Genomic DNA, 17,725 nt, shown 5'->3' with positions numbered 1-17,725 from the left:
AAGAAATTGAGTCCCCAACTCTTGCCATGAGCTTCAATTGCCACTCTTTAGACCATTAAGCCAGACCTTTGCATGTAGACCTTCGCCTATCCGCGCATCAATAGTGGCACCGTCTACAACTGCTTTGGTTCTGTCATCATGCATATCAATAACATCCATAGCTCAAAATCTGAGCCCAATCCCTTGGGTCTTCAATCCCTGTAAAAATGGGGTCAATAATTGGCTCCACCATCTCTGATAGCTTAAAATTTGACCTCTGAACATTTCACCACACCATTAAGCCAACCATCCATCGCCCTTCAAACTTCACTTATGTCAGGACAAGGGCAAGGCCAGGGAGTCACGGACTAGGCCAGGGGCCAGGCTAGGCAATGTGGACAAGGGGACCCGGCTAGGGCATAAGGCTAGGATCCTGCCTTTATATTTGGAGGTTGGGAGGAGAATCCTAAGTCTAGTCACCCAGGCTTTACACTCGTATAGAGAGCCACTTTTTTGGGACTCACAGGCATGGAAGGTTATCCTCCTTGCATGTCATGCAAGCAAAATGAGGCCGACAAGCAGGCATGGCCGCTTAGCAAGGGGGCGTGAAGGTCGTTAGCATCACGGGACTCGACCCTGTCGAAGGGGGTGAGCATAAGCGAGGTCCACCAAAGCGGGAGCTCTAAGGCTCGGCAAGTGCGCGTTGTCCTACTGAGCATAACCCATCACAGAAGCAACCGGATTAGCGCACCATAGAGGTCGGCATCTCTCTCTCCCTCTTGCTCGCCATTGGCGTTCACTACCGCCATAGCTAAACCTTGAAGCTCTCGGGCCTTCCCAAATTAGGCCGCCCAGTTTAGGGCATACCAATTGGTAAAAAAAAAATAATTTACGGCAAGTGCCCACGGGAGTGTCGGCCTGTGGGGCTGTAGCCTTCGGGGTATTCGGTCTTCATCGGCAACGGGCCGGGCAATTAGCAATTGAAACTTTCTTGCGTATAGCACTCAGCAAGTTGAATAATTCCGTGCAGAGTTGATAATTTTGAAATTTGATCCATTCAAAATAGTGCCCATAAAACCAATTGCATTAAAGAAATAACCATTTGACTCAACTACAACGTGTCCAAGCAGGGTACGTGCACGGGTAAATTTACCGGTGATTAAAGCTTCAACCACCAATATAATTAGCACGGCTAATTACCTTTTATGATGCATCCTACGGCTACGGGATTATTTTTCGACTCAAGGTATTTTTCTTTCTATTCCTTCCACTGCACGGTGTTGCCATGGATTCAGATATCGATATGACCTTTGATTTCAAGCATCATACACCTGATCCTACCCATGATGGCTCGCGGTCGGATGCTCTCACGAAGGGTGCCCACGACACTACAGGAGGTGATGACGCTTCTGAATTGCTTGATATTCAAGAATTTTGTGCACTTTAGACACGCATATCACTAATGGAAGGAAATTTTGCATCTTAAATAAAAACGTCACTAAATTATCTACATTTGTGATACAGCTTACGCAGCAGCAGGCCAAGGGCCCTGTTGACACACTCATGCAAGAGCACACTACTACTCAGGGTCAAGGCCCTTCTAATCATGGACAAGGTCCATCTCCAAATTCTTTGCACACACTTAGTGCAAAGGAGGTGGATGAGTTGTTCAAAAACACCAAACCACCGACTTTTAAGAGGGAAGACCGAGATCGCAATAACGATGCAGTGCATATCTTTCTGAGCAAGTGGGATGGAATTCACGCCTTACGGCATACTACAGATACAGTCAGAGCACTACAAACAAGTTTAACTCTAGAAGGCAAGGCCTACAAATGGTGGATGTCTCTCAAGGAGAAAAATATCATACCACAGAGTTGGGCAGCCTTTGAGGCTATGTTTCGCAAAGAATTTTTGCCTACAAATGAGGTAGATCGAATTTAGACGGCTTGGGATACGTGTTCTATGCGCAACACCCATCATTACTTGAATATATCTTTCACTATCAAGATGTTTTTCTCAAGTTGGAAGGACTAGACACCTTTCAACAACTATGTGGGTTTATCCGCGGTCTGACGCTAGAGCTTAAGAAGCACGTCAAGACTCAGGACCCTAAAACACTTGAAGAGGCCATAGTGAAAGCACACATTCATGATGATCCAGATGAAAAGAAATCACATAATAATCACGTGCCTGCTAATACACATGGGAATATATGCACACACTATGGCCACAATAAAAGAAAATTTATAGTAGCCAATTCTGAAGCAATTAAAAAACCCAAGGGGTCCCGTGGTCCTCTCTCTCCTGAGGACTTTGATAAAGCTAAAAAAGAAAAGTTATGTTTTCAATGCTTGGGAAGCGGCCATGGCAAAAAGGATTGTCCCAAGGGGAAATCTGCTGCTCATGGCAAGGAGAAAGCAATGCACACAGTGCAACTGCTGCCTCTTGAGTCTTCCTCATGATTCTCTATAGTGGAAGTAACACAGACCGAGGTGGTGCATGAATGTTGTATCACAGCTTCCATGTGGTAATAGACCTTTGGACCACATGAGTTAGTGCATATGCACGGATCTCTGCAAGGGCACAAGGTGTGCATCTTGGTAGATGACAATGCTACTCACAATTTCATTAACTATGCATTGGTGAAAAAACTCAAATTGCCTCAAACTCCGAGTTCCCACCGCTACAAGGTAGCAATGATGAATGGTTATGATGCCAAACTCTGGGATACTCAAGTCCGAGCTATACCATTGGAAGTACAAGGCTACTCGATATCCTTGGATTTTCAAGTTATGAACATGGAGAGGGTAGACGTGGTACTCGCTAGGGAATGGTTCAATAGTTTAGGACCATCATTGAAGCGTAGCTATGAGCACAACAGCTTGATGTTTGAATCCCATGGCGCACATGTGTTGTTGTTAGGAGCGAAGGATGTGCCTTCCTCACCACTGATATGTACAACTAAGCTTATGCAGCTTTATGCAACTCATTTCTGATAATGAAATAGATCAAGTTTTCTTGTAATACTCATTGTCTCATTTTCTGTCTAATATTGAATCTGTTGAACATTCCTCAACGCCGCATGCTTCTCTCTCATCTCCTCCACCAACGGCTAGTTCTCAACAAGCAAAGGTTGCTAGTGCTTTAAAAAAATTTATTAAAGGAATTTAATGATGTTTTTCCTAATGATTTGCCATCAAGATTGCCGTCGACACGATGGGTGCAACATAGCATCGATGTGGTTGCATGCAGTAAACCAATAAGTAAACCACCCTACCGCATGAGTTACTCTGAAGCTGCTGAGGTGGAACGTCAGCTTGCTGACTATCTTAGCAGAGGGTTTATCCAACCCAGTTCTTCACCATGGGCTTCTCCTATCCTATTAGTGAAGAAAAAATAGGATAGTATGCGCATGTGCGTAGACTATCGTGGCTTAAATGCGATTACTATTACAAACAAATACCCATTATCATGCGTCGATGAGTTGTTCGACAAGCTCAATCATGCTTGTATCTTTACAAAAATAGACTTGCGGTCGGGTTATCACCAAGTACGTATTCGACTTGCTGATATACCCAAAACTGCATTCCGAACAAGGTTTGGACACTACGAGTTTTTGGTTATGCCTTTTGGGTTAACCAATGCGCCCGCAACATTCATGACACTACTACTTGGGCAAATTTGTCATCGTTTTTCTTGATGACATTCTAGTATACAGTGCTTCTGAGGAAGAACACTTACAACATCTGAGGTAGGTGTTCAAATTGTTACGAACACACTGATTATATGCCAAGGAATCTAAGTGTGATTTGTTGAAAGAGGAAAATTCACTATCTTGGACATGTTATTTCAGCTACTGGGCTACACATGGATCAATCCAAAGTGGATACCATTTGGCAATGGCCTTCTCCTAAAAATCTAGAAGAGTTACATATTTTTTTAGGATTTGCATGTTTTTATTGAAGGTTGGTTAAAAACTATGCTGACATTGTTGTTCCCATGATGGACCAACTGAAAATCATCGACTCCTTCAACACTTGGCGTCACCTACTTGAAGGAGATCCTCATAAGATCATTGTCTATACAGATCACAAGAATTTGGAATACTTCATGACATCCCGCGTCTTGAATCATCGCCAATCCAGGTGGAGTGGTATCCTATCAAGGTTTTATTTTCTTATCTCTTATACACCTGCTGGTCAACAAGCTAAGCCAGATGCCTTATCAAGAAGATCCTACATTGCACCTAGAGAAGGCGACACGGCATTTGATCAACAAGAGTAAGTGATTTTGAAACCTAAGCAGCTTAAGATAAACGCCACCATGAGCCAAGCTCCTAAAGATTCTACTTTTCTTTCTAAGGTGAAGACGCAAATTGCTAAAGACCCACTTGCTCAGAATATTAGACAACAACTACAAGGACAAGAGGTTAATGAGGACTTTCAAGAAATTGATGGACTAATTTACTATAAGGGTCTTCTCTATTTTCCGCCAGGACCAACACGCTTGGAGGTACTTCAGAAACGGCATGATCTTCCATCAGCAGGGCATTTTGGGATTAATAAGACAATTGAGCTTCTCTCCCGTGACTTTTGGTGGCCTCAAATGTGGAAACTTGTCAAGGAGTATGTAGGCACTTGTGACACTTGCAATAGATCAAAGGCCCCTTGTCATCGTCCTCATGGGTTACTCCATCCCTTGCCCATTTCAACCAAACCATGGTCATCCATCTCCATGGATTTCATTGTAGAGCTACCCTTGTCACAAGGACTTGACTCCATTTTAGTAGTCGTGTAATGGTTTACAAAAATGGCACACTTCATTTCAACCACTAAAATGCAGGAAGCTTGAGCACAATGTAGCAAGCTTGAAAAGAATGTTGTAAGCTTGAGGAGGGAAAGGAGGTTCAAGCTTTTGCTATAGAGCTTTTGGGAGGGAAAACTGAAAGGAAGGAAAGAGAAGCAACTTGCAAGGTAAAGTGATGAGAAGTGAGAGATGGTACAGTAGAGAGAGGGGGAGGGAATGATTAGCATGTTTGTGGAGTGACCCCTTTTTAGGAGACAGGAGGGAAAAACTAACAACCACTAGAGAGAAAGGATTGGTTTTTACTCAACTATTTAGAGAAAAATTCAATTTTTTGAATCTATAAGAGATTTTCTCTTTATATTTTATAAAAGAGTACAAGTTTGACCACTTACTTTTAGGCACTGCCATACCCACATTTCAGCCCACATGGCATCCACCCTTTTGCCCTTTCCATAATCTCCTTTTTGATCCCATGGCAAATTAAGAGGCCCCCTTACTTTTGTCAGTTTTGTATCTTTATTATGCAAACAATACTATGGATGATGGAGTTAATGGTTATGTTGTATTGTGGATGACTACTTTGGGTCTATACCTTGCACTTCATTTCAAAGGTGAATCGGGTCTTATCTTGGATTCATTTAGGTTTACTCTATTATTGAAGCATTCAATATGGTTGATGAGTGGCAGGGAATTCAATGCCGTGCCACCCAAAAAGTTTTACTATTGGGCGTCGCTATAAGTGTCGCTATATAAAGCTCTTCTACAACATATCTATCGTTATCATGGATTACCGGATGACATAGTTTCTGATCGAGGCCCACAATCATCTTTAGCTTTTGGAAAGGCTTATTTAAGCTACTCGGAATACAAATCAACCTCTCCTCAGCCAATCACCCACAAAGTGATGGACAAACAGAGAGAGTAAATCAAGTTTTGGAACACTATCTCCGATGTACTATCAATTATCACCAGGATAATTGGGTCGAGCTCTTACCACTAGCAGAATTCTCCTATAATAACAACTTTCATGCCTCCATCCATCACACTCCATTCTTTGCTAATTATGGTCAACATCCCAAACAGGATATCCACAGACACTATCAAGTCAAGAATCCAGCTGCTATTCATCTTACACAATAATTATCTGCAATTCACAAAGAACTTACAATTCATATCAAAGAAGCTCAATCCAAGTATAAGGAAAGTGCAAATCTCCATCGCACGCAGCATCCAAATACAAAGAAGGGGATAAAGTGTGGCTCCTCCGATGTAATCTGCGTTCATCTCGTCCCTGTCAAAAGCTTGATTATCGAAGGCTTGGCCCGTTTAAAATTATCCGTCAAGTCAATCCAGTCACCTATCGACTCCGATTGCCCTCATCCATGAAAATCCATCCGGTCTTTCATATCTCAAGCCTAGAATCTTGTCACACATCTAAGATCCCAGGAAGAGCCCTACAACCACCTCCTCCGGTTGAGATTCAAGGACATGACGAATATCAAGTCGAGAAAGTCCTAGATTCTCGAGTTTTGCGTGGCAGGTTACAGTACTTGGTGCATTGGAAAGGCTATGATGTTAGTGAACAACCTGGGAACCAGCACACAATCAACAACATGCATCTCTCAACTTCCAAGAGTTCCATCAACAACACCCATGGAAGCCCAACTCAAGGAACACCACTGCTCCTCATGGAACTCGTCGCTATGTCATGGATGCTTGAGAGTCAGTCGTTGCATTCATCATCACATATGTCATCGCCTACATCTTTGCTAGAAGGCTCTAGAAGAATCTAGAAGATTCTAGAAGTTCTAAAAGTATCAAGGAGATTCTAGAAGTTTCTAGAAGCATGGAGAAGAATCTATAAGTTTTTGGAAAGCTCTAGAAAGTTGAAGAAGGTTCTAGAAGAACTAGAAGGATCAAGAAGTTTCTAGAAGCTTGCAGAAGATTCCAAAAAAAATCTAGAAGTTTCTGGAAAGCTCTAGAAAGTTGAAGAAGGTTCTAGAAGAACTAGAAGGATCAAGAAAGTTCTAAAAGATTCTAACCTCCTCAAGAAGAACCTAGAAAGTCCTAACCTCCTCAAGTAACCTCCTCAAGCACTAGTATAAATAGGGGTCCTGGGCCACAAGCCCCTCAGTCTTGCCAACACCAGTTGTGAGCCTCCTATGAAGAAATCCCTCTTCTAGTTCTTATGTTCAAGTCTTGTCCTTGCAATCAAGCCTTGTCTTGTACTCAAGTCATGTAATCCAAGTCTTGTATCTAGCTCTCTTAATAAAGTGATGAATATATTAAAAACAAAAAATTTATAAAGACAGCCATGCTTGGAACGAGCCATGGCATCTAGCAAACTCATATCATCACCTCAAGACTAAACCATCGATTAGCCAAAACAAGGGAGACCAACCCCGAGGACAAAAAAACTAACATCATCATATTGACATATCCTCCGAGAAGGGCGGGGCCCAGGTCCCCATCACCAAAAGAGACAACATAGAGTGCCACCATGCCATCAACCCTGCCACATGTTGACTGAATGCCCTCTGAAGATCTCCAAATATCACCGCAGCACAGAATAATCGTAGGTACACCAATTGATAAAGCAGATCATAGCAAACCAAAACCAAAACAAACCAAATCGTAGCAGACCTAAACAAAAATGCATAGTAGAACCACCATGAGTTGACGCCACCAGCACGTTTAGCCGTGCCACTGCCAAGACATGCCACCAACCCACAACAACCCAAGAGTCTCAAACACACCCAGTAGGAGAAGAGACCAATCCACCATTGCAAACTCACGAACCATATGCATCAAGCTTTTGGGGTAGAGCCAAGCAACCTCCAACCCTGAAGGGGTGAACCCCTAGGACGCCATAGGGCGAGGAGCCCTGCCACGAGCACCCCAACCTTCCCAAGGTGAAATTGCCTCCACAACCGCATCCACACGATCCTCTGGCCACCATTATTGCACCAAAAAGGGCAAGGACGAGCGACCTCCACCTCGTCCAAAAATGAGGGTGGAGACAAGGGCAAATCCACAAATGGCCTGGTCGGCACTACAAGGCCCTCATCCTAAAGGGGCACCCAACCACGCGAGGGATCATCCCCCAAGCGAAACACCACTACCAAAGCCCCCGAAGTACCCCAAGCCCTACCGCAAGCCGTCCCGAGCCTCTCTGCTCTACAGTCTTCGCAGGCTACCGCTTGGAGAGCCTCCCTCCAACCCGAAGGTGCCTTGCTTTTTATTGTGGCCTACAAAGAGTGCAAAGAATTTATAAACATCACATTCACAATTTTTAATCAAGCGTGTATTGTTGACGATCTTACTTAAAAAGTATATGGAAATCACGAGGGAAAACATATGCAAATCATATAATGTCCGTATCCTTAAAAATAAAATTTACTTGGTTTCGATTTCAAGAAGAAAATTGTTAGGTGAAATCTCCCTTAAATGGATAAGGTAACATGATTTTTCTTTTTCTTTTTTGGGGGGGACGGGGGGGGGGGGGGGGGGGGGGGGGGGGGGGGGGGAAGATCCACAAGAAGTTTTGGATAAATTCTCACAATAATTCCCACATTGCGACTTACCTCAACATCATGAGCTTCTGTGAGGGAGGCATCGTATACCTAGCTAGGTACGATTGAGGGTAGGAAACCACCGGCCCGGTGGAGGGGCCAGTGGTCCCTTGCCCCCAATCGTACCTAGCTAGGTATGCGGTGCCTCTCGAGCATAAGCTCATGATGTTATGCATTGTGTGAAAAACACTCAAAAAGAATCTGTTTTCCTACATGAGAAAATTTCTAAATCTTCTAGTGGGAGGTGGGGGGAGAGAGAGAGAGAGAGAGAGAGAGAGAGCAGGTTGAAAGGGATAAAATCTAGAAGCTTCCATATAATCTTTTTAAAACAAATTAACTTAAAGAAACGATGTGTCACTCTCAAGACATTCCATGACATGCCAAGGCAATGCTATACATATATCAGCACTGCCAATGCCGCTTGGTCCTGGGAAAAACACCAATTTCCCATCTTCTTCTAGAATCACATTGCGTACTGCAAGTGGTCCACCCCAACCAAAATTAGTAGTCATCACAGGAAACTTAGGTGAGCTAGCAACACGTAAGCGAACCGGATTGACAGCAAGTTTGTTGAACAATGCATTTGCACCGTGGAGCTCTACATAGTTAATGAGTTGTTGCATTTGTGTGTTGGAACAAGAACTTACTGCGGCTCGAATTCGAGAAGCTGTAGATGAAAGATCTTCTTCTTGAAGCTCACCCATTGTGGTGGTTGCCATGCCCCACAATAGCACATTCCCAAAGTATCCTGATGGTAAGGGTGGATCCAACCTACCTCTCATATTCACAACATTTCCAAAGGTAATCTTTACATCATGCCCATGGCCACGTGCCTTGCTTACCTTCTTCCATATATGTGCACAAAGAACCTCATAGGAGCTGAATTCATTATTGGCCCTCTCCTTCAACTTTCCTACCATTTTCTTAGAAAATGAGAAGGCCCTTTGTTTGATACTCTCCTTTTTGTTTCCCTCGTCGATGTCTTGTGTTTCCTCAAAACACTCAATAGGTGCCATTTCATGCGAGGGATTTCGAATGATGAGACGAGTGCGGTCATGCGATGGGTAGAGGGACAATGGCTCTCCTCTTGCACACTCTGCCCATGAGCTCATGAAGTGCCAAAGTGAAAAGCCATCCGCAATTACATGACTATGTGATATGCCCAATGCAATACTACCACATGAGAAAAGTGTGACCTACACATCAAACAAAATTGTTGATTAGTGTTATACAAGATTTGCATTGCTCAAAAAAAAATTCAATAAAGTAGACATTTATCGATATCACAATCCTGTAAACGCATATTTTCTTTTACACTTAAGGTTTCTTGGAGGATGAAATATGGCACTTTAGAACTTATTAGTAATACTCTACAATTTGGTGACTACAAAAACAGGAAAGACTCGCCGCCAGGAGCTATCTCAATTTGTTGAAGAAATCGATCTTTGTGACCCAGGTCATGGGTTCGATTGCGGCGATTGAGTGATGCCTGAAGGCGCACTTTGTAGCCTACGAGTGGGATGCTCGTACGTTTTATTAAAAAAAAAAACCAAAAAGACTAGATAGGGCAAAAGCATTATCAAATTTTTGAGAGATTAGGAGATAGAAACAAAGTTGATGAGATATATCTATATATATCGAATACTTAGATAAATCATGATTGAATATTAACACTACTAAGACTTCTAAAGAGTAATGATGCTCGTTCGTCATCCGACGTTTTTTGGATTTTCAATGACGTCGATATGCACATTGAAAATAGTGATTGTGATTCCAAAGATCATATCGACATTCTCCTAGGGGAAAATTTTTTGAAAAGAAGTCACGAGCTCATTTGAACTCTTCACAACGACAAGAGAGGCTCTGCCGAATCCACTGATACAAATGTCTCTCTCTCTCTCTCTCTCTCTCTCTCTCTCTCTCTCTCTCTCTCTATGTATGTATGTATGTATGTATGTATGTATGTATGTATGTATGTATGTATGTATGTATGTATATATATATATATATATATATATATATATATATATATATATATATATATATATATATATAGTGTATCACAACACATCCACATGCATGCACACACACATACACTTGAATACATACATATTATGTAGACTTACATACGTAAACTATTATAAACACGTATCTACACACACATAGAGACCAAATTCTTTTTATTAACAAAATCTTAATTTTAAGTTCAATTTGCTAAATTAATAGGTCATCTAAGTTTTATAGGTCTTTATACGTAGATAATTGTTCAAGTCAAATTTATTTAAAAAAATGTTGTTTAAGTTAAATTTTTGGGTAAATTGTTGTTTGAGTTTAGAGTTTTGTGAATTATAACTAAATTTTAATGGTACACTTCGTTTTTATTATATTTATAGTATAGTGGTTGTTTAAACTTAAATTTTGATAAGTTTATGATTATTTTTAGTTTTCTTTGAGAGCTCTCTCTCTACCGGTCTCTCTCATTCTCGTAAAAGAACCATCATTCAAGCTATAAGGAATCACTATCGCAAGGAAAGGAAGTAAAGGATAGTGGCAGTGTAGAACCTAGATCTTCACCATTTCAATTCGATGCACTTGACATTGATATTACAGGTTTGAAAATTTTGCACTAATTCGCTAATTCTCTCTTGTGTTTTTGGTTGTGTTGGCAACCCTTTGATGTATACTCCTCTCTCACTTGGAATTGCACGCTTGCAATTGCGCGTAGGACCGTGCACCCTGAGTGTCACAAAATAGCAACCAATTGTATATGGAGTATTGCATGCGGGGTGCACTGACGAGGGTGTAGATAGTCTCCTGAAGATTAATCTGTGACCTTCCTTGAACCAAGAGCGGAAATCCTTGTATAGTCAAGGCTCGTAGCGGTATGGAGATCTCCACCAATCAAAAAGGTGAGCAAGTTTCACCTACGGATCCTCCCATGAGTCCTCCCCTTACCCATCCCTCTTTGCAGCCAAATACCACGGATGCTCTGATGGGGATGAGGATGGTGCGGCAAGAAGCATGTCGACTACAATGTGCGGAAGTTGAGCGAGAGGATCGTCGATTGGCGATCAAACCCGGGGCTTGTCGGCTCGAAAGGGCAATCATGCGTGATTTTTTCATATCTTTGGTGGTGCGATTTGATGCCCCACCTTCGGAGCTGGATTATGAAAAGCTTGCCAAGACCATCGTGGAGGCAACCAATGGTACATGTACGGCCCATGAACCAATTCCCTAGAAGATTACGTTTAGTAAGTTCGACGGTAAGATGGATGCCATTGTCATTTATTCTTGGTTGCATCAATTTACATCATATTTCGCAGTTGTTAATGTCATGGATGCTTGAGCGTCAATCGCTGCCTGCATCATCGCCTGTGTCATCGCCTACATCATCACTAGAAGGCCCTAGAAGAATCTAGAAGGATCTAGAAGATTCTAGAAGGTTCTAAAAATATAAAGGAGATTCTAGAAGTTTCTAGAAGCTTGGAGAACATTCCGGAAGGATCTAGAAGTTTCTGGAAAGCTCTAGAAAGTTGAAGAAGGATCTAGAAGGTTCTAGAAGAACTAAAAGGATCAAGAAGTTTCTAGAAGCTTGGAGACGGTTCCGGAAGGATCTAGAAGTTTTTGGAAAGCTCTAGAAATTTGAAGAAGAATCAAGAAGGCTCTAGAAGATTCTAACCTCCTCAAGAAGAACCTAGAAAGTTCTAACCTCCTCAAGTAACCTCCTCAAGCACTAGTATAAATAGGGGTCTTGGGCCACAAGCCCCTCAGTCTTGCCAACACCAATTGTGAGCTTCCTATGAGGAAATCCCTCTTCTAGTTCTTATGTTCAAGTCTTGTCCTTGCAATCAAGCCTTGTCGTGTACTCAAGTCATGTAATCCAAGTCTTGTATCTAGCTCTCTTAATAAAGTATTAAGTCTTGTAATCAATATTAAGCTTATCATCAAATCCAAGTTCTTGTACATTGTGAGCGCCTCCTCTTGCTCTCTTCTAGCTCTATACGCGCTCATAACAGTTTGGCAAGACTACCATCTCTTAATCTTCTCAAGCCATCATGGAGCCGACGATGGAAGGTATCATCAACGCATTGCAAAGCATCCAAGCTCAGTTACAAGAACTTCGCGAGAGTAATGCTCAACTTCAAGCAGGGCAACCCCTAATCTTGGGACCGGCGTTGCAAAATCTTCAACGTCAAATTCAAGAGCTTCAAGAGACAAGCACACATCAAGCACAAGCTGCAAGATCTATCTATTCTCAACAACATAAGAAGGAGCCGAAGGTCAGCATGCCTGAAAAATTTGATGGGACCAGATCAAAGTTTAGAGGTTTTCTCCAACAAGTGCGTCTCTTAACTCGAATGCAATGAGAGCGTTATCCAGATGATGCCTCTCAAGTAGGCCTTATCGGGACCCTCCTCTAGGGTACGGCTCTCTCCTAGTTTGCTCCCTTACTTGAAAAAGAATCTCCTCTTCTTCATGACTTTGAAGCTTTTGTGCGGGAGCTCTCTGCAACCTTTGGGGATACTCATAGAGCAAGGGTTGCTGAGACCAAACTTAGAAATCTCCGACAAGGATCAAGACCTGCATCCGTGTATGCATCCGAATTTCAACAGCTCACTTGTGATCTAACATGGCATGAGGAATATTTTATTAGCCAATTTCGGTGGGGATTAAAGGATGACGTAAAAGATCTTTTATTGACTATGCCAAAGGTTCACAACACTATGCGAGTTCATCTCTCAAGCAATAGAATGTGATAATCGACTATTTGAGAGGAGACAAGAGAGGCGTCTTGGGGCACCATTGCGACCCCAAACAGAAGTGACATAATTGCTACACACCTCAACAGGGCCATGAATCAAGCATTGAGCCCATGCAAATTGATTCAGAACGGTTTCGACCTCTCTCAGCCCAGGAGAAGTAAAGGCGACGCATTAATGGCTTATGTATGTATTGTGGAGAGCAGGGGCACATAGTTCAACAGTGTCCAAGGAAGAGAAGGGTGAAGGTTCATGGTGCAATGGCCTCAACGTGTTCGGAAAACATGGACGTCCAACCCCAATAGAGACCGACCGGTTGGACAAAAGACAAGCAAAAAAAGGTCTCTTTCTTCCCGCTGATTCCACTTCAAGTTTTATGCTACCAGTCAAGATCCATATGCCGAGTAGGCACATGGATTGTGAAGCATTACTAGATTCAGGCGCGACGGTGTGCTTCGTAGACAAAGAATTTGCAAAAGTACAAGGCATACCACTTGTGGAGAAGTCTAATCCAGCAACTGTAGAAGTCATTGATGGTCGTCCCCTCGCTTCAAGGATGTCAGGTATGAAACTCGCCCCACAGAAGTAACATTGCAGGAGCATGTTTCAAGAATAGCGTTCAATATTATACAAAGCCCAAGCAGTCCAATTGTTATTGGGCTACCGTGGCTTGAATTACATAATCCTGACATCGATTGGAGGGCTCGAAGAATTGAACCACGAAATGTCCAAAAGAAGAAGGGAAGGCATAATAGGCCTATATATCTTGGAGCAAAGGTCTTCATGTGTGCAGTCAAAAAGTATCCAACTTTCCTGATATTTGCAACACCAATCGACACGTCGACAACAAAAATCATGGAGGCATTGCCACGTCAATATCAAGATTACAATGATGTTTTTGAGAAGAAGAATACAGACCTCTTACCGGAGCATCGACCATATGATTGTGTTATAGAGCTTCAGGAGGGAACCCAACCCCCTTTTGGCCCAATATACAAGCTATCTCAAGATGAATTGGTAGAATTACGAAAAAAATATTGATGAGAATCTTGCTAAGGGGTTCATACGGCATTCAAAGTCCCCAGCAAGAGCTCCAATACTCTTTGTAAAAAAGAAGGACAGAACTCTCCGGATGTGCGTGGATTATAGGGGCATAAACAAGATCACCGTCAAGAATCGCTATCCCCTTCCCTTGATCCCAGAGCTTCTTGAGCACCTTGGCAAGGCAAGAATATTTACAAAAATAGATATTGGTGGTGCTTACAACCTAGTCAGAATCAAAGAAGGTGATGAATGGAAGACAGCATTTCGAACAAGGTATGGCCACTTTGAATATACCGTCATGCCTTGCCAAGGATCAAGAAGAGCATGAGCACCATGTACGATTAGTGCTTGAAAAGCTTCGTGCATCAGGGTTATATGCAAAGTTGGAGAAGTTCTCTTTTCATCAATCTAAGGTGGAATTTCTTGGTTATGTAATTTCGGAAAAGGGAATCTCCATGGATCCAAAGAAGGTTCATACCATCCTTGATTGGGAGACACCCACCTCGGTAAGAGATGTTCAATGTTTCCTCGGAATTGCAAATTTTTATCGTATCTTTATACAGGGATACTCCAAGGTGGTTACAGCATTCACAAGGTTGACAGGCCATAATAAGTTTGTCTGGGACTAAGAGGCCGCGAAAGCATTTCAGACTCTCAAGCAAGCTTTCACGATCGCACCCATTCTAATTCATGCAGATCCTACAAAGCCTTTCATCCTAGAAACAGACCCTTCAGATTTTGCCCTTGGCGCTATTCTATCCCAAGTAGGAGAGGATGGTCGAGTACATCCAATGGCTTTTCATTCCCGCAAGTTCTCAGCTGCAGAAATCAATTATGAAATCCATGACAAAGAGCTCTTAGCAATCATCGACTCCTTCGACACTTGGGTCACCTACTTGAAGGAGCTCCTCATAAGATCACTGTCTATACAGATCACAAGAATTTAGAATACTTCATGACATCCCGCGTCTTGAATCGTTGCCAAGCCAGGTGGAGTGGTATCCTGTCAAGGTTTCATTTTCTCTTCTCTTATAGACCTGGCCGTCAACAAGCTAAGTCAAATGCCTTATCAAGAAGATCCTACCTTGCACCTAGAGAAGGCGACGCAGCATTTGATCAACAAGAGTCAGTGATTTTCAAAACCTGAGTAGCTTAAGCTAAACGCCACCATGAGCTATCACGTGACACATCCAACCCTATGTGTCCGTGGACAAGCTATAGCATGATCAGGGTTCAATCAGTCCAGTCAGTCTAGATTTAGAAGTGATCTGGCACTTTTGTGAGCCTATTAGTAGACCGTGCATGCCCAGTCACTTAGTATAGATGCATATCCTTTGGTTGCACACAACATGATCATCAGTATTCCCATCAGAATCCATTAGAATCAGTTAGGAGATTTTTCCAGTGCATTTAGCCTATTTTCTCTATTTTTGGCATTTTTCACTTGTTAATTTAAGTGACTTTCCAACAAAAGTAGGTAGGGCAATTTGGGTAAGAAAATATATAAGCAAACCCAAGTTAGCACTAAATGGCAGAAGAGGCAGCATGAGCTCCACGCTCAACAGGCAACTTCTCAACAAACACCCCCAGGAGACCTAGCGTTTTGCAAATCCAGCATCACCTAGTGTTTTTCCCCATCAGATCAGCCTCAGCTACCACAGACAGCAAGAGCCCCAGCGTTTTTGCAAGAGATCAGCAGATCAGCCTAGCATTTTGCATTTTGCAGAACCACGGCAACAGCAGGACCAAAATTCAGCCCTAGCGTTTTTGGTTGCAGATCAGCCCCGGCGTTTTGCACCTTCACCGCGACGGAAAGTCAAAGAACATTAGCGTTTTCAGTTTTCAGCAGTTAAAACCCGCAGATCAAGTCCCGAACCTCGCAGATCTCACCTTCCCGCAGCAGTTCCTCGCCGCACGGTCAGTTTCCGCAAGGTTTACAGTTTCAGCCCGGAAAACGCAGATTTCAGCATCTGCGTTTTCAGCACGTCGTCGTCCCATCATCGCCATCGACATAGAGTCAAAATTCAGCAGATAAAGATTTGCAGATTTCAGCCCATAGCGTTATTGGACAACATATACCTTAATAAGTTCAGAATAGTCTGAACTCACGAATTATAATAGGGAATAAAGCACTCATAAAACTATAAAAGCAAGGGACACATGAAAAGAAAAGAAAAACAAAAACAAAAAAAACAAACAAACAAACAAACTAAATCACTTTGTTTGCTACGAAACAAAACTAGATAAAACAAAACATTATTAACTTAAAAATGTTTTTTAGAAAAGGCATGTGTAAAATAAGTTGACGCGACTTACTTGGCTTAAAACAAGTACTCAACTTTAAGCAAAAAAAAGGATAAGACATCTTAAAAACTTAATCCTAGAAATCAAACTTCACACAACAACTTATAACGGAACACATTCTTAAGTCCTCAGGTAAGCTAAATATGAAATCAAAAAATGAATACTACTACAAACCTACGAAGAGCAAAGAACCAAACTTGACAATATGTGATCTCAACTTCACTGCTTGTCCAAACAAGAAGAATAAGTAGAAAGATTGCAGATTTCAGCCCTTAGGTCGTCTTCGTCATCACCGTCGTCATCGTCGACATAGCCTATACTTGCATCAGTCTCATGCATACCATTTGTACCAGATTGTGCAATCATAAGTAGACCACTCTCGCCGACGAGAGTGGAGCCTTCGAAGGAGGGTTTTACAACGTCTCTGGTGTCGTATCTCTCTTCTCTCTATCTCTCAGTCTCATACACTTGCACGCACAGTGTCCACTCACTTTGTTTGTGATCATAGCATTATCTCATTAAGAACGGAAGGCTCTCCCTTCCATAAGAACAAAAGGAACCTTGAGCACAGTTCGGAGCACTCATCTTGAGCAAAGCGCAAACATTCATTCCGCTGCACCTAACATTGGTATCAGAGCTTTGGCAGTATTCTGTATCACTCAAGGAAAGAACCACAAGAATCACAAGATTGTTTTTTGCTTGTTGCGGTCGCACGAACCCAAGTTCGCTTGGGCGTGTCGATTCCTAATCGTGTTTTTGATAAGTGACAGGAATTCCAAGAAAGAAGGGCTTGTCCAACCTCCCCTCGTGTCTCTTTAGAGCGGACCATGCACTTAGCGGCCGGCCAATCAACGTGAGGTGGAAAAAAGCAACAACACAAGGCCACCAAGGGGTGCGCCCGCGGAAAGGAGTAGAACTCGGGTGAAGAGAAGATCCTTCTCAAACGCGGTTTGCAAGCAAAAAAAAACCTCAAGACCCACAAGAACCCAAGTTTCTCGTGAACTTAAGAACCTCAAGACCACAAGAACCCACAAGAACCCACGACTTCAGAATGGTCATTACTCGAAGCGGAATGGATACTTCGCTTGGAGGTGATGAGCATGAGAGAGGTGAAGAAGAATTTTCCCCACCAGGAGGTTTTTCCGACCCTCCCCTTTCCCCATCTACGACAAGGATTGCACTAACTCCTATGGAGGCTTTCGACAAGATCTCTCCTGGTTTGCTCCCTTGCTTGAAAAAGAATCTCCTCTTCTTCAT

At 42.6% G+C, this 17,725-nt stretch overlaps 1 protein-coding gene across 2 annotated transcripts in view; it reads right to left on the bottom strand.

The window, feature by feature from the left end:
• Nucleotides 1-7,259: 7,259 nt before the first annotated feature.
• LOC147427871 (shikimate O-hydroxycinnamoyltransferase-like) overlaps nt 7,260-17,725 on the bottom strand; it is a 41,632-nt gene continuing 31,166 nt past the window's right edge. The window contains exons 2-3 of one of the 2 annotated variants that reach the window (XM_086496414.1): nt 9,008-9,556; nt 7,260-8,036 (exon numbers count right to left, since the gene is read on the bottom strand). In XM_086496414.1, the coding sequence (XP_086352540.1) occupies nt 7,857-8,036; nt 9,008-9,556 (729 nt within the window). In that variant the 3' untranslated portion in view covers nt 7,260-7,856. Of the gene's footprint in view, nt 8,037-8,644; nt 9,557-17,725 lie in introns of those variants that run through there. The other variant, XM_086496413.1, reaches the window with a different exon arrangement.

This window comes from Adiantum capillus-veneris, chromosome 23 (genome assembly GCF_014529385.1).
Source record: "Adiantum capillus-veneris isolate H3 chromosome 23, ASM1452938v2, whole genome shotgun sequence".
NCBI lineage: Eukaryota > Viridiplantae > Streptophyta > Polypodiopsida > Polypodiales > Pteridaceae > Adiantum > Adiantum capillus-veneris.
Note: the sequence above shows the minus strand (reverse complement) of the source record. Positions and strands in the feature narration are given on the sequence as shown.